The 25634-nt window shown below is 43.3% G+C and overlaps 1 protein-coding gene across 1 annotated transcript in view; it reads right to left on the bottom strand.

Moving 5' to 3' along the window:
* The window catches only part of CLPB (ClpB family mitochondrial disaggregase), a 137021-nt gene that overhangs the window by 92503 nt on the left and 18884 nt on the right, over window positions 1-25634 (bottom strand). The window contains exons 3-4 of the mRNA XM_032792608.2: window positions 24502-24588; window positions 10652-10755 (exon numbers count right to left, since the gene is read on the bottom strand). Coding sequence (XP_032648499.1) covers window positions 10652-10755; window positions 24502-24588 — 191 coding nt within the window. The remainder of the gene's footprint in view (window positions 1-10651; window positions 10756-24501; window positions 24589-25634) is intronic.

Raw genomic sequence — 25634 nt, 5'->3', positions numbered from 1 at the left:
AACACTGGACCAAAATTTCCTTAAGGGGAGGTTTTTTAATGGAATCTTTCCCCGGAAATCCCCCCTCTTGGAAAAGGATATTAAAAGAGGTCAGTTTTAAGAAAAATTAAATTTGTCCCTATCAGGGGGAAAATGGTCCCCTAGAAAACCAGTTTGGGGTTTTGGGGGGTCCCCTTCCTCCTTGCCCCCATGAAAGGGCCAGGACTTGGGAAAACTCGTGAAACCCTTCCAAAGGGTTTCCCCCCTTCCCAGCCCCCCCCTCCAGGGTTCCCCTGTTTTTTGAACCCCCCTCCAACCTTCCGTTCTTGGTCCCAGTCCCCCCATTTCCCTTCCTTAAAGTAACTTTCCACCCCCCAAATTTCCCTCCACCTTTCCCCTTTCCAAGCTCCTCCCCCTCCTTCAAAAAACCCCAAAACCCCAGTTTTTTCCCCCAATCTCCCCCTCCTCCAGGTTTTTCCAACTGGTTCCCCAGTTCCCCAAATCCTTTTCCCTCCCCCCGGCACCCCCGAAGGGCCCCCCCCCGGCCCCCCTCCCTTTTTCCCAGCAAATATTCGTTTCTCTCCCCCACCCCTTCCCACCCCTTTTTTTTTTTTAAAGTTTGCAGGAGCTGGTAGGGAGCAGTGTGCTGTGAGAGAAGCAGAGTCTTTGATCACAGCAGAGCCCTGATCAGAGGACAGGACTTCCCTGATTAGGGGGGCCTATAAAGACAGCCAGGCAACCAGTCAGCAACACAGGAGCCAGCAAACAGAGCTGGAAACAGGGGAGTCTGAGTGGGAGTTTGGGGGAAGGGAGTGTGTGGTGTTCTGGTTTTGTTTTTTGTGCGTGTTTGTGTTTCCCGCCGTTCTCCAGGACGGGAGCTTAGGAGGGAATCTATGACAGCTATGGAGGCAGCAGTGGCAGTGACCCAAGGAATGGAAGAGGCAAAGAAGATGACTGGATGTGAACACAGTGGCAATGTACGTTACCCTGCAGCGAGTACCCGAAAAGAGCTTCTTTTTGTATGAAGTGCCACCAGATAGAGCTGATGGAGGAGAAGATCTGAGGTTTGGAGATGCAGATAGAAACTGCGGTTGAGTTTTGAAAAGGATTCAAGCAGATGATGGAGGAAGAAAGGAGGGAGGAGGCTGAAGGGAAACCTCAAGACTCGCAGATGCAAGCTGGACTGAAGAACTCTGAGGGGAGACTGATGGGTGAGGAAAGTGGACGGTGGAAGCATGTGACTAAGAGAACCAGGCAGAGGAAAAGATCAGATAGTGAAGGAGAAACAGAGCTCAGGAACAGGTTTGCTGAGTTGGAAAAGGAAGAAGAGGCACAGCAGCAGTAACAGAAAATGGGAGAACAAGGGAGAAGAGAAGAGCAACACGTCCTACAAGAAGAGGGGAAGAGTCAATGGAGACAGCCAGAGTTCTGAGCCCCAGGAAGATACAGGATGACTCACAGAAGATTGCAAGTGAGAACAAAAGACAGGAGGACTTGCAACCAGAAAGAACAGAAGGAGGGAAGGCTGGAAAATCTCACCAACACCAGGAAGAGACAGTCTACGTGACTAGGGACCCCCTACTAAGAAGAACACACAGGCCTGTCACCAGAGCTGATCTGGAGAACAGAAGGGTGTGCTGTCTGCCAGGAGCCAAGATATGGGATGTGGACCTGAGGCTTAAGAGGATTATAATGGCAGATATAAAGAATCCACTGATTACCCTTCACATGGGAGCAAATGATACAGTTAAATTCTTCCTGGAACACATCAGTGCAGACTATGCCAGGCTGGGGAAGACTCTTAAAGAAATGGAAGCTCAGATGACGTTCCGTGGGATTCTGCCTGTCCCTAGAGGAGGAGAGCGAAGGCGAGACACGATGATGATGAGCAACAGATGGCTCAGGCCATGGTGCTATAAGGCAGACTCTGGGATGTTCAACCATTGTGAGGCAGTCATGGACAGAGGACAGTTCTCATGGGATGGACTCCACCTGAATGGGAAGGGAAATAGACTTTTGGGATGGGGCTGGTATAACTGATTAAAAGAGCTTTAAACTAGGAATTCAGGGGAGATGGTTGGGAGATGCTCATGTAATCTCCACGCCTGCTTCTAACATTGAGTGGTAGGAAAATCAAGTAAGAAGGGTTACTGCAATAAAGAAAGGAACAACAGAGGTCGGAGAATGGACATCAAGAGGAAAGACACCGTCACTGGTATTGGAACTAACAGTCAGGTAGGTGATACTGGCAGTAGAATGACTATACCTAATCGGGTGAGGAATCTAGATGAAGCTGAGCAAAAACAACTGAGATGCCTGGACACCAATTCAAGGAGCCTTAGTATCAAAATAGAGGAACCAGAACTATTGGTGCAGGAAGTAAAACCAGATAACATAGGAATAACAGAAACATGGTGGAATAGTAGTGATGTCTGCAGCACAGTTATTGAAGGGTAGGTGCTGTTCAGGAAAGACAGAAATAAAGGTAAAAGTAGTGGAACAGAATTGAATATTAAGGAGGTACACTGTAAAGAAATTAGAAGTGATGAGATGGATAAAACAGAACCTGCTTGGGTCAAAATCACTTTGAGGAAGAAAGGTAACAAAGGCTCCCTTGGGATAGTGCCTGGGGTCTGCTAGAGATCCCCGTGACCCAATTTGGATATGGACAGAGATCTCTTTAATATTTTCATTGAAATAAATGTTACTGGGAGTTGTGTGATTATGGGAGACTTTAATTTCCCAGACACAGAGTGGGGGACAAGTGTTCTGAATAAGGGTAGGGCCTGGATATTACTGGATTTGACAGCTGACAGATTTCTTCACCGAATAGTCTCTGAACCTACAAGAGGTGATGCCATTTTAGATTTAGTGTTGGTAAGTAGCAAGGACCTCATAGAACTGGCTGTAGAGGACAGCTAATTCAGCTAATTGCAGCTAAGGTCCTTGATTGCAAAAGGGCAAACCTAACAAAATTAAGGGAATTAGTTAGGGAAGTAGACTGGACTGAAGAACTCAAGTCAAGGCTCTGAATGTGGAGGAGGCTTGGAATTACTTTAAGTCAAAGTTGCAGAACCTATCTCGAGCCTGCATCCCAAGCAAGGGGAAACATTCATAGGGGAGAGTTGCAGATCAAATTGGATGAGCAAGCTTCTCAAACAGGTGATTAAGAGAGAGCCAAAAGCCTACAAGGAATGGAAGATGGGAAGAATCACCAAGGAAAGCTATCCCTTGGAGATCAAAGCGTGTAGGGAAAAAGTGAGAAATACCAAAAGCCAAGCAGGTTAGACCTTGCAAAGGAAACTAAAAACAACAATAAAAGGTTCTTTAGCCATATAAACAAAAATGAACCAAGGAAAGAAGAAGGGAGACTGCTAAGCACTGAGAATGGAATGAAGATTAAAGATCTAAGCATGGCCCAACACCTAAACAAATACTTTGCCTCAGTTTTTAATAAGGGTAACAATGAGTTTAGGTGTAGTGGCAGGGTGATTAATGGAAATGAGCTTACAGAAGTACCAATTATCACATCTGAGATGGAAGTCAAACTCAAACAGCTTAATGGGATTCACTCGGGGAGAGGGCAGATAATCTGCATCCAAGAATATTAAAGGAACTGACACATGACATTGCAAGACCAATACCAAGGATTTTTAATGAATCCATAAACTCAGGGGGCATACCTTATGACTGGAGAATTGCTAACACAGTACCTATTTTTAAGAAAGGGGAAAAAAGGGTCCAGGAAACTACAGGCCTGTTAGTATGCAAGGTCCCTTGGAACAAATTTTGAACATAAGAACATAAGGTTTGTGACCTGTCTCTCTAATGATAATGAACATAAGAATGGCCATACTGGGTCAGACTAAAGATCCATCCAGCCCAGTATCCTGTCTACCAAGAGACCAATGCCAGGTGTCCCAGAGGGAGAGAACCTAACAGGTAACGACCAAGTGATTTCTCTCCTGCCATCCATCTCCACTCAGAGGCTAGGGACACCATTTCTTACCCATCCTGGCTAATAGCCATTAATGGACTTAGCCTCCATGAATTTATCTAGTTCTCTTTTAAACCCTGTTATAGTCCTACGCTTCACAACCTCTTCAGGCAAAATGTTCCACAGGTTGACTGTGTGCTGTATGAAGAAGAGCTTCCTTTTATTTGTTTTAAACCTGCTGTCCATTAACTTCATCTGGTGGCCCCTAGTTCTTATATTATGGGAACAAGTAAATAACTTTTCCTTATTCACTTTCTCCACACCACTCATGATTTTATATACCTCTACCATATCCCCTTAGTCTTCCTCTTTCCAAGCTTGAAAGTCCTAGCCTCTTTAATCTCTCCTCATTGACCTGTTCCAACCCTAATCTTTTAGTGCCCTCTAATGAACCTTTTTCTAATGCCGAGTATATCTTTTTTGAGATGAGGAGACTCACACCTGCACACAGTATTCAAGATGAGAGCGTACATGGATTTTATGTAAGGCAATATCTAACCTATCTCATCCTTTAATGATCCTATCACCCCCGAACCGCCGGCTACGCTGGACGTCTTCAGAGAACTATCCACCAATGGACTTCCAACATCTCTTTCCTGATTAGTTGTAGCTAAATTAGCCCCTATCAATTGTTATGTATAGTTTGGGTCATTTTTCCCGAATGTTATTACCTTACATTTAACCAACATTTAAATTCATTGCCTTCTTATTGCCCAATCACTTAGTTTGTGAGACGATCTTTTTTGAAGTTTGTCACAGGTCTGCTTTGGTCTTAACTATTCTTGGCAGTTCAGCATCATCTGCAAACTTTGCCACCTCACTGTTTACCCCTTTTCTCCAGATCATTATGAATAAATTGAATAGGATTGGTTCCTAGGACTGACCCTTGGGGGAACTATCACTAGTTACCCCTCTGCATTCTGAAATTTTACACATTTATTCCTACCCCTCTGTTCGTTGTCTTTTAACCAGTACTCAGTCTATGTAAGGATCTTCCCTCTTTATTCCCATGACAAACTTATTTACATAAGAGCCTTGGTGAGGGACCCTGTCAAAGGCTTTCTGAAATCTAAGTACACTATTCCACTGGATCCCCCTTGTCTCACATGTTTGTTGACCCCTTAAGAACCCTAATAGATTAGTAAGCATGGTTTCCCTTTTCCGAAACAATGTTGGACTTTCTGCCCAACCATTTATGTTCTTCTATGTATACTGACAATTTTATTCTTCGCTATTGCTTTCAACTAATTTGTCCGGTACTGATGCTCTTAGACTTACCAGTCTTGTAATTGCCAGGATCACTTTAAACCGTTTAAGTATTGGCATTACATTAGCTACCTTCCAGTCACGGGTACAAGAAGCTGATTTAAAAGGAGAAGTTACACACCATAGCTTAATATTCTGCAATTTCAGCATTTGAGTTCTTTCTGAACACTTGGGTGAATTGTCATCTGGGTCCTGGTGACTTGTTACTATTAAATTTATTAATAATTCAAAAACCCTCCTCCAGTGACACTTCAATCTGTGACAATCCTAGATTTGTCACCTACAAAAGATGGCTCAGGTTTGGGAATCTCCTCACTCAGCCATGAAGACTGAAACAAATAATTCCTTGAGTTTCTCCACAATGACTTTATCGTCTTTAAGGCGCTCCTTTTGAATTCTTGATTCGTCCAGGACCCCACTGGTTGTTTAGAAGGCTTTTGCTTCTGATTGTACATAAAAAATCCTTTGTTATTACCTTTTGAGATTTTGGCTAGCTGTTCTTCAACACTCCTTTTTGGCTTTTCTTATTACATTTTATACTTAATTGCAGTGTTTATGCTCCTTTCCTATTTACCTCACTAGAAATGACTTCCTTTTTTTAAAAGATGCCTTTTTATCTCTCACTGCCTTCTTTTACATGGTTGTTAAGCCCATGGCGGCTCTTTTTAGTTCCTTTACGTGTGTTTTAATTTGGAGCGTAATACATTTAAGTTGGGCCTTTATTAATGGTGTTTCTTTTGAAAAACTGTCCATGGCAGCTTCAGGGATTTCACTCTAGTCACTGTACCTTTTAATTTCTGTTTAACTAACCTCCTCATTTTTGCATAGTTCCCCTTTCTGAAATTAAATGCCACAGTGTTGGGCTGTTGAGGTGTTCTTCCCACCACAGGAATGTTAAATGTTATTATATTATGGTTACTATTTCCAAGCGGTCCTGTTATAGTTACCCCTAAGAGAAAGTAGTTAAGGAAATATAGGTAAACAGAAATTAGGATAAAATACAATATGGTTTTGCAAAAGGTAGATCATGCCAGACCAACTTGATTTCTTTAAGAAGATAATTGCTTTTGTAGACAAAGGAAATGCAGTAAATCTAATCTGCCCGGGTGTCATTAAGGCATTTGATACAGCTCCACATGGGAAATTATTAGTTCAATTGGAGAACATGGGGATCAATATGAGAATTGAAAGGTGAATACGGAAATGGTTAAAGGGGAGACTATAATGGGTCATACTGGAAGGTGAACTGTCAGGCTGGAGGGAGGTTATTAATGGAGTTTTTCAGGGACTGGTCTAGGGACCAATCTTATTTAACATTTTCATTCATGACCTTGGCACAAAAAGTGGGAACGTGCTAATAAAATTTGCAGATGACACAACGTAGGGAGGTACTACAATGGTACCTTCTGGCCTTGAAGTCAATGAGTCTATGGTTTCAGTATTCTTGCCCAGCCTGTCCCAATTCTGCTCTCCCAGCATTTTGTCTGATCTGTCTGTCCCATCTCCCTCCCACTGGTTCCCAGTCCGTCCCAGCTCCTTGTCCAAGTCTCTTTCACCAGCAAGTCCGAGTTCTCCCCCAAGACCTTAGCTCCTTGTCTGAACACACTCCCAACCCACCATTATAAACCCCAGTCTCCTAGTCTATACGGTCCGTCTCTTTCTCTTCCTCCAACAGCTCTTCCCAATATTCCGTGCCCAATCAACTGACGTACTCAAACTAGGGAAATGCAACGTAGATAGAGCTATACTAGAAGGGGGGTGCATAACTGGTTGGAAAACTGTTCCCAGAGAGTAGTTATCAGTGGTTCACAGTCACGCTGGAAGGGCATATTGAGTGGGGTCCCACAGGGTTCAATTACGGGTCCAGTTCTATTGAATATCTTCATCAGTGATCTAGATAATGACATAGAGAGGACACTGATAAAGTTTACGGATAATACCAAGCTGGGAGGGGTTGCAACTGCTCTCCAGGACAGGATTAAAATTCAAAACAATCTGGACAAACTAGAGAAATAGTCTGAAGGAAACAGGATGAAATTCAATAAAGACTAATGCAAAGTACTCCTCTTAGGAAGGAACAATCAGTTGCACACATACAAAATGGGAAATGATTGCCTAGGAAGGAGTGCTGCAAAAAGGGATTTGGGGGTCATAGTGGAACACTTGCAAAGAAAGCAATCATCATTCTGAGATGTATTAGCCGGTATGTTGTAAGCAAGACATGAGAAGTAATTCTTCCTCTTTATCCACACTGATAAGGTTCCAAGTATCATGCCCAGATCTGGGCCCTACATTTCAGGAAAAATGTGGACAAACTGGAGAAAGTCCAGAAAAGAGCAACAAAGATGATAAAAAATCTAGAAAACATGACCTATGAGGGAAGACTGACAAACCCAAGTTTGTCTAGTCTGGAGAAGAACAGACTGGGGGAGGGGAGGACGAATCATGATAATAGTTTTCAAGTACATAAAAGGTTGTTACAAGGAGGAAGGAGAAAAATTGTTCCTGCTAACCTCTGAGGACAGGACAAGAAGGAATGGGCTTAAATTGCAGCAAGGGTGGTTTGGGTTGGACATTAGGAAAAACTTCTTTTCCGGGCAGTTAAGCACTGGAATAAATTGCCTACGGAGGCTGTAGAATCTCCAGCATTGGAGATATTTAAGAGCACGTTAAACAAACACCTGTCAGGGATGATGTAGATAATATTCAGCCCTGCCATGAGTGCAGGGGACTGGACTAGATGACTCCTGAGGTCCTCTCCAGTCACACGATTCTATGAAACTGCTTCTTCCTCCACGCTGTCTGGTTAGCAGAAGGGCTTCATTCACAGCATAGGCGAGTCAGGTTCCTTGCTCTCCGTGCCGGGCCCCACCTTGTAGCAGCCGGAAGCAGCAACTACAGGGAAAACCTGGTTTTACTCCTATATCCCGGAACTGGAGCATGCTCAGTTGCTCTGTGAGGATGGTGCATGGTGCACATGCAGTCTGGTCAACACTAGGAGCAGTGAGAGGATGGAGCATGCTCAGTGAGGACAGAATCTTCAGTGATTTTACTACTAAAATTAGAGAAGTCTCTACTGAGCATGTGTGAACTGAGATTTTTCCACTGTTTATAACTTCCCTGCATTTGGTTAGATTCCCACAGATACAGCACAAGCACATCTCTGACTCATAGGCCAGCCACTGCTAAATTTCAAGTCCATGTTCCAAAATATGGAGATACTAGAGCTGTTCAAAGAAAAGGTCGGAAGATTTTTTTAAAAAAAAATATGGGCAAAACAATATTTTCCATAGCCTCATTCTCAGAAATGGCTGAACCAGTTTGCTGAAATTTTAAAAAAAATCAGCCCAAGGCAGACACCCAAAATGAAAATTTTCAGTCCAAATGACTAAAATACCATAAAAGTATAAGCAACTGGAAACAGGGTCTTATATTGGAAAATGTTGATAGATTCACAGAGTTTAAGGACAAAGGTGACCATTATGTGTTCTAGTCTGACCTCCTGTCTATCATGAGCCATTAAATTTCACTCTGAGTTATTGAGCTCAATAAAGCAAAACTTATCTTTGGCTAAAGTACATCTTCCAAAAAGGTACCTAGTCTTTATCTGAAGACATCAAGAGCTGGAGAATACACCATTTCCCTTGGTAGTTCCAGTGATTAATCATCCTCTCTGTTAAAAATCAGTGTCTTACTCGTTATCTGAATTTATCCAGCTTCAGGTTCCAGCCACTGGTTCTTGTTCTGCCTTTCTGTGATAGATTAAAGAGTTCTTTAGGACCTAGTATTTTCTCCCCATAAGGGTACTTACTCGCTTTAATCTAGTCTCTGCTCAATCTTCTTTTTGATAAATTAACACACTGAGATGGCGAGCCCTCCAATCGTTTTTGAGGTTCTTTTCTGCACCCCCTCCAATTTTTAAATATCCTTTTACAAATGTGGATGCCAGAACTGGATGGACTATTTCAGTATCAGTCTCAACAATGCCATACAAAGAGGTAAAATAACCTGCTAAACCCAGGGTTGTGAGTTCAATCCTTGAGGGGGCCATATACGGATTTGGGGCAAAAATCTGTCTGGGGATTGGTCCTGCTTTGGGCAGGGGGTTGGACTAGATACCTCCTGAGGTCCTCTCCAACCCTGATATTCTATGATTCTATGATCTCCTGTTTACACCCTGAAAGGATATTAGCCTTTTTTGCCACAGCATCACACTGTAAGTTCATGGTCAGTTGCTTGTCTGCCATTACCCCTAGATCCCTTTCAGAGTCACTACTTTCTAGGATATAGTCCCCCATTCTGCAAGTACAGCCTCCATTCCTTGTTCCTAGATGTATCACTTTGCATTTGGCTGTATTAATATGCATATTGTTTGCATGGGCCCAACTTACCAAGTCATCCAGATCACTCGGTACGACTGCCCTGTCATCATCATTATTTAACACTCCGCCAATCTTTGTGTCATCTGCAAACTTCATCAGCAGTGATTTTATATTTACTTCCACATCATTGATGAAAATGTTGAATAGCGTTGGGCCTAGTACCAGTCCCTGCAGAAACCCCCTGGAAACACTTCCTGCCGGTGAGAAGTCCCTACTCATCAATACTTTTTGAGATCTGCCAGTTCTTAATCCATTTAATGTGAATAAGTGGGGCTACTGTAAGAAAGCCTGGCCACGAAGAATTGGAGGAGATATCCAGGCCCCGGGACCTTCAGCAACTATAGAAACTTAGAGTAAACAATTATCCTGCTCTACCAAAGAGATGTGAGCCAGAGTTTTTGCTAGTGATTTTAATGGAAATGGCCTGGGGAAGCTGGATGAGATAAAACTCCTTATATTTAACTTGTCACCACATCCTTTGCCTCAGTTTTCATAGAGTCACAGGACTTAAGGCCAGAAGGGATCATTTTGATATGACGTCCTGGAATATACAGGCCAGGGAACCTCCCCCAGTGAATTCTGCATCTAGTCCAATAACTTCTGCTGGAGCTAGAGCATAACTTTTAGAAAAACATTCAGTCCAAAGACTTCAAGCACTGGAGAATTCACCGCACCCCACCGCACAGTAAATTGTTCCAGTCGGGAGAGAGCTCCTCCAGTGGTGGAGTTCAAAGCAATGCAGGAGATGCAGTGGTGCATCTCAGAGGAGTTATTGCAGCAGGATGTTCCCAAGGCTCAGGTACTCTCTTAGACTTTGGAGTCGGCTGTTTCAAGTCTGTATTTTGGAGGGCACGGCATGTAAAGACAACCTATGCCTAAAGATTATAACAGATAGCATCTGTCTAAGGGAAAGTAAGAAGCACAAGTGGATCAGAATTATCCAAAGGCCTAACCAAACTCTGCCCAGAGAGAGAGACATACTGTCCCGATAAGGTAACATCAACAAAAAGTTTAACTCTTTTATTACCTTCCAATGAATGGAGTCCCTTTTCTTTGGCAGTCTCATACACGCTGTTGAATTCATCTCCGAGGTTTGGGTCAGCACCAGCTGCAAGCAGGATCTTTACCACACTGTTATAAAATATAATGAGAACAGGATCATCAGGAAAGTTTCTCAGTAAGAAGGAACATCAGGAACTAGACAACTTCAGAGTTTGCAAAGGGAAAAAATCTCAAGGCACATAAGATGGGAAGAGGACTCAGCAAAAAATTTGCTGCCAGCAAAGGAGAGTTAAAAAAAAACGACACTGCTTAGCTATATTAACAATCATAAGACGACTGGACTGAGGAGGCATTTGGAGAAGTGGGCTACTCTGTAGATCTGCATGTGTTGTGGAACACATATGTTCAACAGGAGCCAAGTCCAAAACATCAGCACAGAAGTGACTGAGTGCCATGCACTACATTTCCAGTGCACTGGACTGGACTGCCATCCCATAAGTCACTCTTCATAGTTGAAAATGCAACCAAGACACACCCAGCAGCCAAACATTTGATGTCAGACCCCTGTAAAGGATGGAGTCTCATGGCAGCCTAAGGAAAGCAAAATTCAGTTATGTTGTTGTTACATATTTCTAAGGCGCTAGTCACAATAGCATCTGGGCTTCTTTTACATCTAAGACAACAAATGCATGGGACTCCAACACCTGGCATCACAGAAGCTCAGTAAGGAAGCTGTGGGGTGGCAAGGTGGCCTATAGATATCTAGACTCCCACCTTTTGATATGGCGCTTTCACTTGAGACTTGTACTTTGCCTGGACACAACTAAATGATTTGGTCCTTGAAATGGGAACTTTCCTGCATCCAAGGTTGGATATGAAAAGCATGGCTCAGTCCTTAGCCCCTTTTCTGCCATCACAAGGGAAGGACCCACCTGAGTATTCCAACAATAGATTTCAATTGCTTTCATTTTATTGTGCATTGAAAGTGAAACATGTAACTACTAAGTGACGCTATGCCATATGAGCATTTTCCTGGGGACCCAACAACTGGTGTGAAATTATCAGTGGAAAGAGTCCAGTGTATGGGATGCAGCTCAGTAGCTGGAAGGACTTTTAAAAAGTGATTTTATTTTTTGAGATTTAGGAGATAACTAGTTGCTGTTTTAACATGAACACCAATAAAGAATTTGGGGAGAAGACTCCAGGAGGCGAGAGAGGGAAGAGAAAACAACGATGATGAAAGCACAGGGTGAGACCATGAGGTATGGTTTTGTTTGCAGATCCTCAGTGAACTGAATTTGGTGATCACAATAGGCCAGTGCCTGCCCCATCACAAAAAAGCACAGTTATAATTGACAATACTTGTCACCTTTGGTGGCAGTCCCAGGATAGAGGTTGAGGAAGAGAAATAATCAGATTCTCATTGTCCCTAAAGGTAGTGGTGAGGCATATTGGTAGAAGAGTGAAGAGGATTGGGGAATCTCTCACTGCTTCTGCTCATGCTTGTCTGGAGATATTGGACTGTAGTCTCCAGAGCTGTCCAAATTGTCACCATTCCCCAGCAGGACTATTCAGCACACAGAAAAAGAGACAGGCTAGATTTGGTGCAGAAGGCCTCTGAACCAAACAATCATCAGGCAAGAATTAGATTTTTTTAACCATTTCTGAAAGCAGCTTGAAGCCAGTTATTCTTTTTCCTGGGTTCAGGCCTTCCATGGCAACTAGCCAGTAAAATGTTATACAGTATTCATCATAGGCGAGATAGCTTACAGGCTGGCAGAGGTTCTTCACTATGCACACCACAGATTGACTGACATGCATCTGAGGGCTGGATCTTGTCAAGTCACATTTAAAATTTACCTTAAGTTCCTCCCCCATTTACTCCTTTACAATAAATACAATTAGCAGAATGGAAGGCAGTTGTTCTGTGCTCTCAATAAGATACATCAGCAGAGGTGTATTTCTTGCCTTCCACAATTCAAGTGTCAATTGCGTATAAAGTCCAATTTAGTGGACTGAGCACAAAGTTGCAAGTCAGGAGACTTGTGTTCTCAAATATACCACTGATTTCTTGTGAGACTGTAGGGACTTCACTATGTTCACATTTCCAGACCTGGCTTCAGTTCTGAGTGTTTTTTCAAGAGGTGCCTAGCATCTGCATCTCCCAGATTTCAAATGAAGCTGTGGGTGTTTGCCCCCATGTTGCTGAAACGGAGCATTCAAGATCAAAATGGTCTCCTGAATCAGTGACCTGTCCTCCGCATTATTTACCACTTCCCCTAATTTTTGTGTCATCTGTAAACTTTAACAGTGATGATCTTATATTTTCTTCATTGATAAAAATGTTAACCAGCTAAGAAACGATCCCTGCGGGATTCCACTGGAAACACCTATTCTATGATGATTCCCATTTACAGTAATATTTTGAGTCCTACCAGTTAGCCAGCTTTTAATCCATTTATTGTGTGTCATTCTAATTTTTTAATCAAGATGTGCAGTATCAAGACAAACATCTTATAGAAGTCTCTGTAAATTACACCAACACTATTACCTTTATCAACCAAACTCGTAATCTCATAAAAAAATCAAGTTAGTTTGACAGAATCTATTTTCTATAAATCCATGTTGATTGGCATGAATTACATAGTCCTCTTTTAATTCTTTATTAATTTAATCCCGTATCAACCGACCCATTATCTTGCCCAGGGTCAATGTCCAACTGACAAGCCTAAGGGTCATCCTGTTTTCCCTTTTTAAATATAGGCACAATATTAGCTTTCTTCCATGTTCTGGAAATTCTTCAGTGTCCCAAGACTTGTATAAAATCAACTTTAACAGTCCAATCAGCTCATAGGCCAGCTCTTTTAAAACTCTTGGATGCAGATCATCTAGACCATGATTTAAAAAGGTCTGTCTTTAGGAGCTGCTGTTAAACATCCTCCTGGGATACTACTGGAATGGAAAGAGTGTTGTCACCATCATCATCATCAGATAAGACTATATTTCATCTTTTTCCCAACTCCACAGCCGTAATATTTATTGAACACTTTTGGCTTTTCAGTATTATTACTGATAACTCTACCATTTCCATCTAGTAACAGACCAATTCCTTTGTTAGGATTCTTTTTGTTCTCAATATACTTTAAAAACTCCTTCTTATTGTCCTTAACTCTGCTAGCTATAGATTTCTTCTTGCATCCCTTTACTTCCCGCATCAATTTCCTACAATTCTTAGCTTCTGATTTATATTCATTACTATCAATTTCCCTTTTCTTCCATTTGTTTAAACATCACAGCTTCTTCCTCAGCTGTGGGACTGTGGCTTTTCGGGCATCTAATAAAGTGTTCTTAAATAATTCCCAATATCAATGACATTTTTCTGATTAGATCCTTCTTCCCAGCTGATTTGGCTCATAATTGGTTTGAGCTTTGTGAAATTGGCCCCTTTAAAGCCCTAAGTATATATATTATTGATCTGGACTTTATTCTATTGGCACATTGTAAATGTGACCAAGAAGTCATGTTCACTTGTACCAAAGTTACCAATTTTAATGATGTGCTCAGTTTCTTCTCTATCAAGATGAGGTCTAATATGCAACTCCCTGAGGTTGGATGCAACACTTTTTGAGTTAGGAAACTGTCGTCTGTAGTATCACGCATGTGGTTGGATTAGCTGACCACAGTGGCCCCTTCTGGCCCTTAATATACGAACTCATGAATCATTTCTAAATGCAGAGCAGATTGCCTTCAGCACGCTGATGATATACCAGTGTCTTTTTTGTCCTGTGGATCCTATATTTGAAGGACTGTTTGGAGGATATGTCCATTTGGCTGCGTCACTGCCACCTTGTTCTCAGTCTTCAATAAACAAGTGCCAGACAGGAGTCATGGATATCAGGGGGTTCTTTCCTCTTTTGGGTCCCGTGTTCAAAGGTAGAGAGCCAGTTTAAAGATACTAGCATTACCTTCAACCACACCTTTACCATGGAAAACCCCAAGTCTGAGACAAAGGTACAAAATCTGTGATGGGGGGGGGGGTCATTTGTCCAATTTGCACTACTATTCTGTCACAACCATGCACACCAGATCAATTACTGCAACTCTCTCTCTCAGCAGGGCTTCCAGCAGTGCCTCTCTGACACTTGCAGCTTGTCCAGAGTGCTCCAAGCTGGTATTGTTGCAGTTTAAAGCCCTCAGCAATGAAGGTTCTGGCTACATTCAAGTCCTCCTCTTCAGCCTTATCCTAAAGAGTATCTGCACTCAAAGACTGCCTGGTTTTTAAGGGTCCCCACTACTGTAGTTAAAAATGACAGGCTATGACATAACATAGGGTCCATCCTCTCCATCTTAAGAATAAAAAAAACCCACTTTAAGAAGAATGAGCCCAAGTTCCAGTATGGGACTTGAATCCACAACCTTCTAGCCCAGTGTGGACCGAATGAGTCATACGGCTAACACATAAACAATGACTCTTAACTTCCTTGGCAACTCCCTCCATCAGCTTTTCCCTTCTCCCTGGCTGTGTTTGTTGAGTGTTCTTCCCAGGCTCTTTATCCACCATCAATCTCTATGTTCTCAGCAACTCTAAGGAAGGCTCTTTCTCTTCATTCTTAACTCAGACCATGAGAGTTTTCTTGGTAATGTTTGTTTTCATAAAGATGTTGAAGAGTTACAGAAAGACAGTGCTGAATAGTGGTGAGAGGAGGAGGACATGGATGCAGAACTCCTGGGTTCTGTTCTGTACAACTGTCTGTTTCATCTTCCCCATCTGTAAGTATGTAGCCATACTTCTCTACCTCACAGGGCTGCTGGGAAGCTGAAAGGTTCATAAAATAGCAGCATGGAGTCTAACCTTAACTCTAGAATTTGGTAGTACAGAACCCTGTCCCAAGACGACAGCTCTGATACAGCATGTTACACATTCCAAATCAATTCCCATCCGACTGCTGTAAAAAAGAAGTGAAAAGAGCTTGCTGGTCTCAACTCAAAAGGACAATCGTCTGTTGTAAGATTAGCCTCTCTATCCAATCATCCTTCAATCTAACCTCCTCCTTCTGTGACATGTGGTCCCTTCCAGGTAACTAATGTTACCGAATTTTCCTTCACAGAGTCAGCCAGATATTTCTGGAATCACAAGTATTGATTGCACCTGTCCAATTTGCAGGTAATAAGACATTCAAGCAAAGTAGCCTTTGCTAATAGTGCAGTGATAGTGCAATGGAAATACAGAAGTCGTCATACTCATCAACAAAGCATGTGAACATAATCAGAGGAAATAAGGCCACTTGAAAATGTATATAAAATTGTATATAGTTTTTTACATACATATAACAAGGATGCAGTATGGGCTAGTGGTCAGAGGAAGGGAACGGGGCCAAGAGTCCTGAGTTCTATTTTCTGCTGTCACTGAGTGACAATGAGCAAAACATCACCTCTCTGGCCCTCAGTTTCCACATCTGTAAAATGGGGGTAATTCATTCCTACCTCTGAGGAGAGTTGTGAGGCTTAATTAAGCTTTATAAACCATTATGAGATCCACTGATGACAGTGCCGTGTGGAACGGCAGAGTGGAAAGTACATTCCCTCATTATTTGTGCCGTTCTTTCTTCTGTACCAGCTCACAATTATTATTGGTAAGTGAGTCAGTGCAAAGGCTGTGATTTAAATCCAGGATTCCCCTCACTTGTTTTATGATGTATCTCCTGTTCATTCCCTCCATCAAGCTACTGGGTGCCTCTGGCAGAGTACTACTCTCCCCTCAGCGAGGTGGTGTGCTCGGAAGAGACCTGCAGTATGTCTGAGCTGTAAAGGCAGGCTTTCCTCGATAACTCACCTGTGCTCAATAGCCTCATCAAGCCCTGGGTTTAATTTGCTGATCGAGTTTTAATTTGATCAGAGACAGAGGCTGTTCATCTGTGCAAATATAAATCTAAATTGACCCTGGTGATGACTCAGAGGGCAATGTTTAACTGAAGTTCACTGGGCAGTTCAATCGATTGCAGTAAGTGCTTTCTGCTTTTAGAGGCTGGGCCAGCATATTGTTAAGAAAAAAAAAGCAAGGCACCTGGGGTGAGAGAGCTGGCCTTGGCTGGGACTGCCCTGCAAACCTACCAACACTCAGGCAGCTGGAGTTGGTGAACCAAGAAGGGCAGTGATCCTAGTGACCAGGAGTTACAAAACACAATGCAAGGCCTTCAAGGGATTTTGATGAGGGGCAGTGCTGCGCTTTAGTGGAAGCCGCAAGTCCTGCTGGACACAAAGAGGATCTCTAGAATAGCTATATCTTAACTTTCTGTAGAACTCAGCGTGGGAATAGAGGGGCGGTTGTAAGGAAAGAGCAGTTACTAACCTTCCCATAACTGTGATTCTTTAAGACATTGTCATCCGTGTGAACCCCAAACTAGATGCGCATGCACCCTATGTATGCAAGAGCAGAATTTTTTTGAATAGCAGATTCCACTGGCTGCATCTGGGCCATGTATGCCTTTCTACCCCCATCACACACACTGTAGAGCATAAGTGGCACAGCAGCTGCAACCATCCTTCAGTTCCCTTGCTAATGCAGGATCCCAGAAAAAGAAGAATTCCAAAAAAGCAGGGATCGGAGGGTGGGTCAGGGATCCACATGGACATCTCATAGAATTGAGGTTACTGTACTCGTGGCATACAAGAGCTTAGTCTCCAGAGGGCTGTAATACTTTGGTTTAATTTTAGTTGCTGGGATTAGGGGACAGGTGCTAGGTAGTGTGGGTGGCCTGTGATACACAGGAAGTCAGACTAGATGATCGGGTGGTCCCTTGGGGCTTTAAAACCTATGACTACAAGGTACGTAACCGTTCTCTGTTCTTTGAGTCTGTGTGGGGGAGGATCCCACTCCAGGTCACTGATAAGCTGTGTCCCAACTGGATAGTGGGACTGAGGAGTCGTGACTGTCACTAACTAAACAGCGATTGTGACATTGCCCTACCAGGTTTGGCATCTGACCCTGTAGCTACATCAAGGGTTCAGTGTTTAATTAGAGTCAGGGAGTTATTCCACTTAGCTGCCTCACAAATTTCAGCTATGGGGATGCTCCTGAAGCATGCAGAGAGAGAATATGTTTGAGAGAACTGAAGGATGCTTGTGGCCGTTCCAACCTTTATGCCTTAAGGTGAGGGAACAAGGACATAACTCATACATGAGTGGCCCTACAGACACTGCTATTCAAAAGATTTCAATCTTGCCCGCATGGGGTGCATGTGTCCCTAGCACAGGATCCCCACGGGCACGTACTGAAAGAAAACTATACTGCAACAACTGACGCAACATCCAAGGAATGTCATCAGAGCCTCCTCTCCAACTGGCTGTATGTAAAGGCAGCTCAGCTCACACCTGCATAGCTAGCACGTTATGCATGCAAGTCCACATGCCAATGAAGCTCTAGACTCTAGAAGCTTCAGGATATTTATCCCAGTTGCCCAGCTCTGCTTCAGAGACCTCCGAATTATATGCCTGAAGTGGAAAGACTGAAAGCGAGGATATGAAGCAGACATATGTACCTAATATAGGTACTAGACTGTGCCAGTTAATCACATCACTGCCTATAGACACTGAGAGAATAGCTCCAGAGAAGTCATACTCATTAGATGCCTTAGAACATACCCACTGATCTATACCGTGCATGATGCACTATTGCTATTAATAAAAAACATGCATACAGCGCATTAGATGTACAAAGTGCTGTTCACTCAAAGAAGAGACATATTCCCCAGCCACAAAGAGCTAACAATTGAAACCAGGAGACACACAGGACAGGGAGGGCCAGGGGATTAGCGAGCAGGAGAAGCAGGGAAAAATTGCACAGGCAAGTAGGGTGTTTTGGAGGGATCTGAAAGACGAAAGACCAGGTGCTTGGGGGGTAAGCAAAGGGAAGGTGATCCAGACGTGTGGGACTGCAGCAGAGAGGGCATGAAGCTGAGAATGGGAGAAGGAGATGGAATTGGGGAAGGGGATAAAGTGAGAGGATTGGAAAAAGTAAGACGTGAGAGCAGCAGTGACTACCACAGATGCAGCAAGATTACACATGGCCTTGTGAGCAAGGATGTGGAACATCTCATTAAGAGGTAGGGAGCCAAGGGAGGGACTCAGTTAAAAGCATTAGCAGGTGTGGACAGGGAAGCATTAGGTGAGAAAGAACACATGCACCAATAAACACTAGGACTAGTCCCTGCTCCTTTAAGAGAGCATTATGAAATCTTTAAAAGGGAAAGTTTCACAGTGGGACACGCACATGTAGAAATCCCTTCCTTCTTACTGAAACTCCTTTTGGAGAGCCACTTCTTCACAGCACCTACAGGGGATCAGCAGACTAGGGCCTCTGCTCAGCTCTGTCATTTATTGGTGTTAGGTGTGAACTGCTCATTTCCGTGAAGAGCGGGCAATCGAACGTTGAGAGGGAGGGGGATGGACAATGGAAATGAAGCTATAAATTGGCATGGGGAACTAAAGGAATTATAGATACACATAAAAATAAGTCACGTGCCTGTCATCACCCTGATCATGTTGCTTATATGTTGCATCCCTTTCCCAAAGGCTCTGTGCAGCTTTGTCCTCTTAGGTTGTACACCAGGGGATCTCAAACTGGGGTTCGGGACCCCTCAGGGGGTAATCAGGTTATTCCATGGGGGGGTCATGAACTGTCAACCTTCACCTCAAACCCCACTTGCCTCCAGCATTTATAATGGTGTTAAATATATTAAAAAGTGTGTTTAATTTATTGGGGGGGGTGGTCACACTCAGAAGCTTGCTGTGTGAAAAGGGTCAGCAGTAAAAAAGTTTGAGACTCACTGTTGTACACTATCCAGGGAAAGGACTTTGCCTCTGACACAGAACCCCTCTGCAGCCTTGGTCAAGTTATTTAATCTTTGTGTCTTTAGTTTCCACCTCATCCATAAAGTACAAACAGCATACCTACTAGTTAAAATGTCATTTACTGTGCAGAGGCCCTGGTTCAAGTAGGCATCAGGAGGCAGTCTAGCTGGGTGAGCACAAAAGATCTCTTCCCCTACAACACACTTGAATGCAAACGACTTGCTAAATTCAAGAATCATCTTCCTAGTGCTCCCCACAACCCTCCAACCAGCCCTGCACATAATGGTGTGATTACAGTGGACAGGAGCCGGAAATATATGGAGGCAAACCAGTTTGAAGACCTACCGCAGAATGCTTAGGGCAGCCCTGTCTGGGTAAAGTCTCTTCACTGCCCTGTGCCTCAGTTTCCCCACATGTCCATTTGAGTTAATAACATTTACCTCCCACACAGCTGGCTATGAGGAAGTTAATTGAAGCTTTTAAGCCATTCATGTTATTCACTTTGGGACAGCGGAACTAAAAAGTCCCCTTCAGGGTCCCACTTACAGGGTAATGCTGCACAGTTTAAGATGCCCGTGCTACAGGGCAGGTTCGAATACAAGAACCTTAGATAAAAATAAAAATAAAACATTTCTCTCAACATCCGTTTTTTAAAAACGTAAATGATGCTGGTTGTGTGTTTTACAGACAACCTAAGAACTCCAGACCAAACCTGAACTACCTGGTGGTTTCCCTTTGTTGTTGTTGTTATTATTGGTATTCTAAAGGCCCAAGCTGAGGTCAGGGCCCTTCTGAGCTAGACACTATACACACACACAGTAAGAGACAGCCTCTGCCTCAGAGCTTACAGTCTGAATAGCCAAGCACACCTAACCGACGGGGAAAGATGTAAATAAACTGGATGTATGTTTAGTTTTGAGAAGAGAGGTTCCAAATATGTTAAGGGCTGTTATAAAAAGGATGGGGATCAACTGTTCTCCTTGGCCACTGAGGGTAGGACAAAAAATAAAGGGCTTAATCTGCAGCCAGGTTAGGGATTGGGACTACCTTTCTAAGTACAAGAGTAGTTAGGCTCTGGAATGTGCTTCCAAACGGGTTTGTGGAATTCTTATCATGGGAGGATTTTAAAAACAGTTTGGACAACCTCCTGTTAGGGATGGTCTAGCATCAGTGCAAGAAACTGGACTAGAGAACTTTCAAGATCCCTTCTAACGCTACATTTCTATGATTCTAGGATAAACGATAAGAGAGGATGTGACTCACTCAAGGTCACACTGTAGGTCATGGCAAGCCTGGAACAGAACCCTGCTCTCCAAGCACCCAGTCCAGCGTCCTGCCGTCTGGACCACACTACCTTCATTCCACTCGGTGAGGAAATATCCATTTCTAATATAACAGTGCTGTCAACAACGACTGAGTCCAACCATACGCGTCAGCTGAATCCACAAGCTTCTGATCCAGAGATGTGAATAGTGTCAAGTTGTAATCTTTCTCATTCGGTTAAAATACACAGGAATGCACCCTATTAAATAACGCAGGGTCACCTGCCTTAAACTTCGCTATTCTGCATTAGTTAAATAAGCCACCACTTCTTTCTAATCCAAAACTCCCTAGCTAGGCAAGGCTGAGAGGTGTATATGCTGAACTGGAAACACACCTCACACTGGAATATTAATATTTTACCTCAGGAAGAGGATTCCAAGTAGGATTAGAAACGAGTCCTGGTTACAGAGAACAATCAGTCAAAGTGAAAGGAACCTTGGCACTGAAATTAACAGAGCCGTATCAGGATGCTACAAAAGCATGTATCTCTGTGTGACAAATACCCTGCAGAAGCAAGACCTTAGTGTAAGATGAGCAGGGGGCTCAGGGTTTTGAAACTCAAGTCATTTTATTTCCCATTAGATAGGTTTTCCATTGAATCTGTCCGGTTCTTTATCTGCAGCAACTGGCAGGAGAGGGAAATGAAAGCTTTTCCCTTCGGTTCCTAACATTACGTCCATCTTTCCTGTCGTCTACTAGCCTTGCCAGAGCCCTACAAATACCTTAGCCCTGTTTTCTCCTTCCATCACCCCCTTGAAACCATCATCTTTCCAGCTGAGAAGGACTGGACAGCAACAGCTGCAGGGGTCACAGGCGAGGGATGCAAGAACCGGCCTTACCCCAATAGGATCTGAGTTCACTGGCTTCACAGTGTTTCCCAAACATTGATAAAGGGGCCCAGGGTTTTGTGACCAGAATATTAGACTCCTCCCTTCCTTTCCAATGAGTCTTGTGATGGGCTCTGAGGCACTCCACTCCCTGCCTCCTCATAAGCGGTTCACATGCTAACCTTCAACAGAGCTTCAAAGGGCAGCCCAAACCTCTGCTCCTAAAGCAGGCAGGTCTCCACTGTGATTCAGGGTCACAATGGAATAGAAGGGAGCGGGCACTGGCTGGGACAGTTGCAAAGTATTGATCTATGGGGTGGTTTTATATCGACTGAGATGTCACGAACAGCATGAATAGTGCAGTGAGGACTCGAAGTGCAGTGCACTCCAAAAAGCAACTTTGTAAAGATGGCATTGTGGGGCTTATGTTTATTTTCTCTCAGTGACTCCAGACTGAACGTGCTCAGTCAGACTGCCAGTACCATAAACTCCTCTGGCATCTGAATGCTAACCTGAAATCTTTGCTTAAGTACCGGCAACACCTAAAACATGTGCCATCGGAACTTAGTTCACAGTTTTGCTGATGCATGATTTCTCATACTGATGTTGGTTCTGCTGAGCTATGAAGGGCCACAGAGTAAAAACTTGCTTTGGTCAACAACATCTGCTGCTATGGCTGGATATACACAGAGGCAGGTCTATTAAGTAAGAAGGACCCGTTTTTACATCGTCACTTGTCAGAGTAGAGAGATGCTTCAAAAAATTCAGCATCCTACAGCTGTTAGCATAAGTCAGACAATGCAATTACCTTAGGCCTATAAGTGCCAGAAAGCATGTTGCCCAGATCACTATTAAGCATGTGTGCGGTTTGGTTGGCCAGCATGGAGGGGACTGACATCTTTAACCTGTTCAGGTAATGTTGTTCTCACCCCACCGCAAATGGAGTTTTACATGAGAGAAAAAGAAAATAATTACAATATGTCCAGAAAACCAAGAGGCATCTTGCACTGGAAAGGAGATGTATAGCTATCTAGAACTCTATGGGCAAACCTGTGTCACTGAATCAAAGCCACCAACTCCTAGTGCTCTTTTAGCTCCATTTACATAGTACCTCAGCCCCAAACTACACATCTAATACCAGGGTCAGGCTCTTTAGGAGTCAGGTTAAATAGGTCAGTATTTGTACTGCATCTGCGAGTGAACAACTTGGAGGAAATTTCAGACATTCTTTGTGTCGCTTTCCAGCTCAGTACATTTCCTGGCCAATGGCGAAACCCTACTGGGTACACTGTAAGGCTAGAAATAGCAGCAGAGGTCAAATATGCTCCTGGTGTTACCCCTGTGATGCCAATGGAGTAGTTACGCTAGGGATGAGTTTGGCCGTAGCGTATACTTGTTTCCAGAAGTAAGTAAAATATCTAATTAACCGTTCATTACGTTTACAGACGAGTCATAGTGAGTTTCAGATAGTCAAGGCCTTTGCTTAAAATTATAGGCAATAATCATCCTCAACGTGTGGCAAATAAACCTGATTCTCCCAACACAGCTCAAAGTTTCAGTCTTTTTGCCAGACACCCAAATAAGAAACCCAGCTGTTCGTCTTGTGCCAATGCAGAACAAGACTAGACTGAGTCCTGAAGGCTTTTTAGTGTTTAGAGGTTTTTGTTATCAGTTCTACCTGATTTTATGCTATGTATCTTAAATAGTAAGAAGGGTGATCCATCTGGGATAATTATTATACCATGAACAGCCTTTCTCCTCGTCTCCCTTCAAGCCTTTGCACCTCCCCAAGCCCTGTTCTGGTCCACCAGTCACTTGGAATGGTCAACAATCGTCACAGTCCATCGCTGACCATTGTCCATCAGCAAAGGTGGGAAGCTCCAAATCCATCCCTCTGCGGACATGCAAACAACGAGGCCTGTTCCTGCTCGGACATCAAAGTTAAACCAACAGACCCAAGCCCCCACCCCTCTGCCCATCCTAAGGAGCTCCCCGAGGTCACGACTTTCAGCTTGTCATCGCACACATCAAAGTTTGCACCACACACGAACTCGGCACACTGATTCGAATCGTGTCGCCCGAGAGCGGATATTCAGCTTTTGTGCCCTGCTTTAATCCTGTGTTTTCCCAAGTAATTAAGCCTTTTTGCTTATGAACTTGTGACTAAGTAAAGCATCTCTGAGAGGTTGTAACATCAAAGCTCATTCTACCGTCTGTCCCACGTTTTCTAAAATTGGATTTCTCTTTCTCTCTTTTTTTTAAAGAAAAACTAATTGAATTTAGTTGTAGACTGAATAAATTTAAGAGTGCCTTTAAAGGTTACCAGAAGCCACAGTGATCATCCTGGGAACTAAAGAGGTTGGACACAGAGTCAGCCCTTTTGGTTCATGAAGGTATAGCATGAAAGCCACAGCACTCGTCCCACAAGCTAGGGAAGAAACAGCAAATCCTACTGCAGCAACTTGAGACTTTAGCTCAGTTACTGACACAGTGTGGCCTGCGCTAGTACCACTGCAAGGCTACAGTCTCCTCAGATCTCAAGATAAACAGGTGAGGCCTGATCAGTACTCGGATGGGTGTCCTCCCAAGAAAACAAGAATGTTGCAAAGAAACGGCACTGGTGATTCAATGCATAGTGCTCTCCCCTTTCAGCCAGTAAACCGGTTGGAGTTCTTGGTTGTCACACTGTACATAGGTAAATGAAGAGTATAAATTTATGGTTTCAGGTTTAACCAGCAACCAAACCTAGAACTGCACAAGAGGGAGACTCCGAATGCAGGTTGTTTAGATGGAATCCATGTGGGTTTATCAAAAGGAGAACATAGCATAGCAGCTTACCCATGATGGTCACAAACAACGCTGGAAAAAAACTTACCTAGAATTTCTGTTTATAGCTGCTACCATGAGGGCTGTCCAGCCAAGCTTGTGCCTAGCATTCACATCGGTGCCTTCCAACAACAACCTACACAAAACAGAGACAGATGGCTTCATAAGATTTTGTTTCTCCCCGACAGACATAGGCAAGGATGCTGAATGGATCACGGGCCTGGTAACAGAATACAGAATCTTTCATCTCAAGGTCACTGGTTTCAATGCAGCCCCAGCCAATAATGACTGACAGTTGTTATGGTCTAAGAGCTCTACAGCAGCCAATAAGAAATGTATTGGTGGATCTCAATCCAATTCCTAGTAGACAAGTAACATCATAACTAGCAGGCCTAAATCCTTTTAAGGTTGCTCACATGGATCTTAACAATTTACCAATATGCTGGAGGAGGGGAAGCTGGTCGACACACATACTGATGGCGACTAGAATTTTTGTGCTGAGTAATAGCCATAAAGGATTCAAGGCTGGGTATCATGGGAAGGCCAGCGGCTCTTGAAATGCCACATACTAACATGGCACTATTTTGGAGCATTCTTGCATGGCAGTAAAAGTCTTATAGAGGCATCAGACAAACCTTTGTGCTCTTTCAATAAAGATCTTTCCATTCCTTTTGGACCACATTCTTAACAGACTCCTAGCATCCACTACAAAACTGGTTCTTACCTGGTTATTGCCAGCTTTATTTCTTAATCTCCTCCACATTCTGATTTTCCTCACCATTATAGTCCTCTGCCCCTGCCACTAATCCTACACCCCCAGTATTATTAGCTTAGACCCTATTTGCAACTGATCCCAAGCAGTATCCTAGAAAGGTGTTTTTCTTTGTTATTCTTATTCTTTGTTATAGTATTGAGTAAGTTTGATTTCTTTGTTAATGGCCAAGACTTTTACATTTTAAATCCATAGTACATCCACATCTTGAACACCAAGTGCAGATGTGGTTGCCCTTTCTCAAAGAAGATATATTAGAATTGGAAAAGGTACAGAGAAGGGCAACAAAAAGGATTAAGGGTATGGAATAGTTTCCATCTGAGGAGAGGTTAATAAGACAGGGACTTTTCAGCTTAGAAAAGAGACAACTAAGGGGGGGATATGATAGAAGTCTGTAAAATCATGACTGG

Source organism: Chelonoidis abingdonii, chromosome 1 (genome assembly GCF_003597395.2).
Source record: "Chelonoidis abingdonii isolate Lonesome George chromosome 1, CheloAbing_2.0, whole genome shotgun sequence".
NCBI classification, from domain to species: Eukaryota; Metazoa; Chordata; order Testudines; family Testudinidae; genus Chelonoidis; species Chelonoidis abingdonii.
Note: the sequence above shows the minus strand (reverse complement) of the source record. Positions and strands in the feature narration are given on the sequence as shown.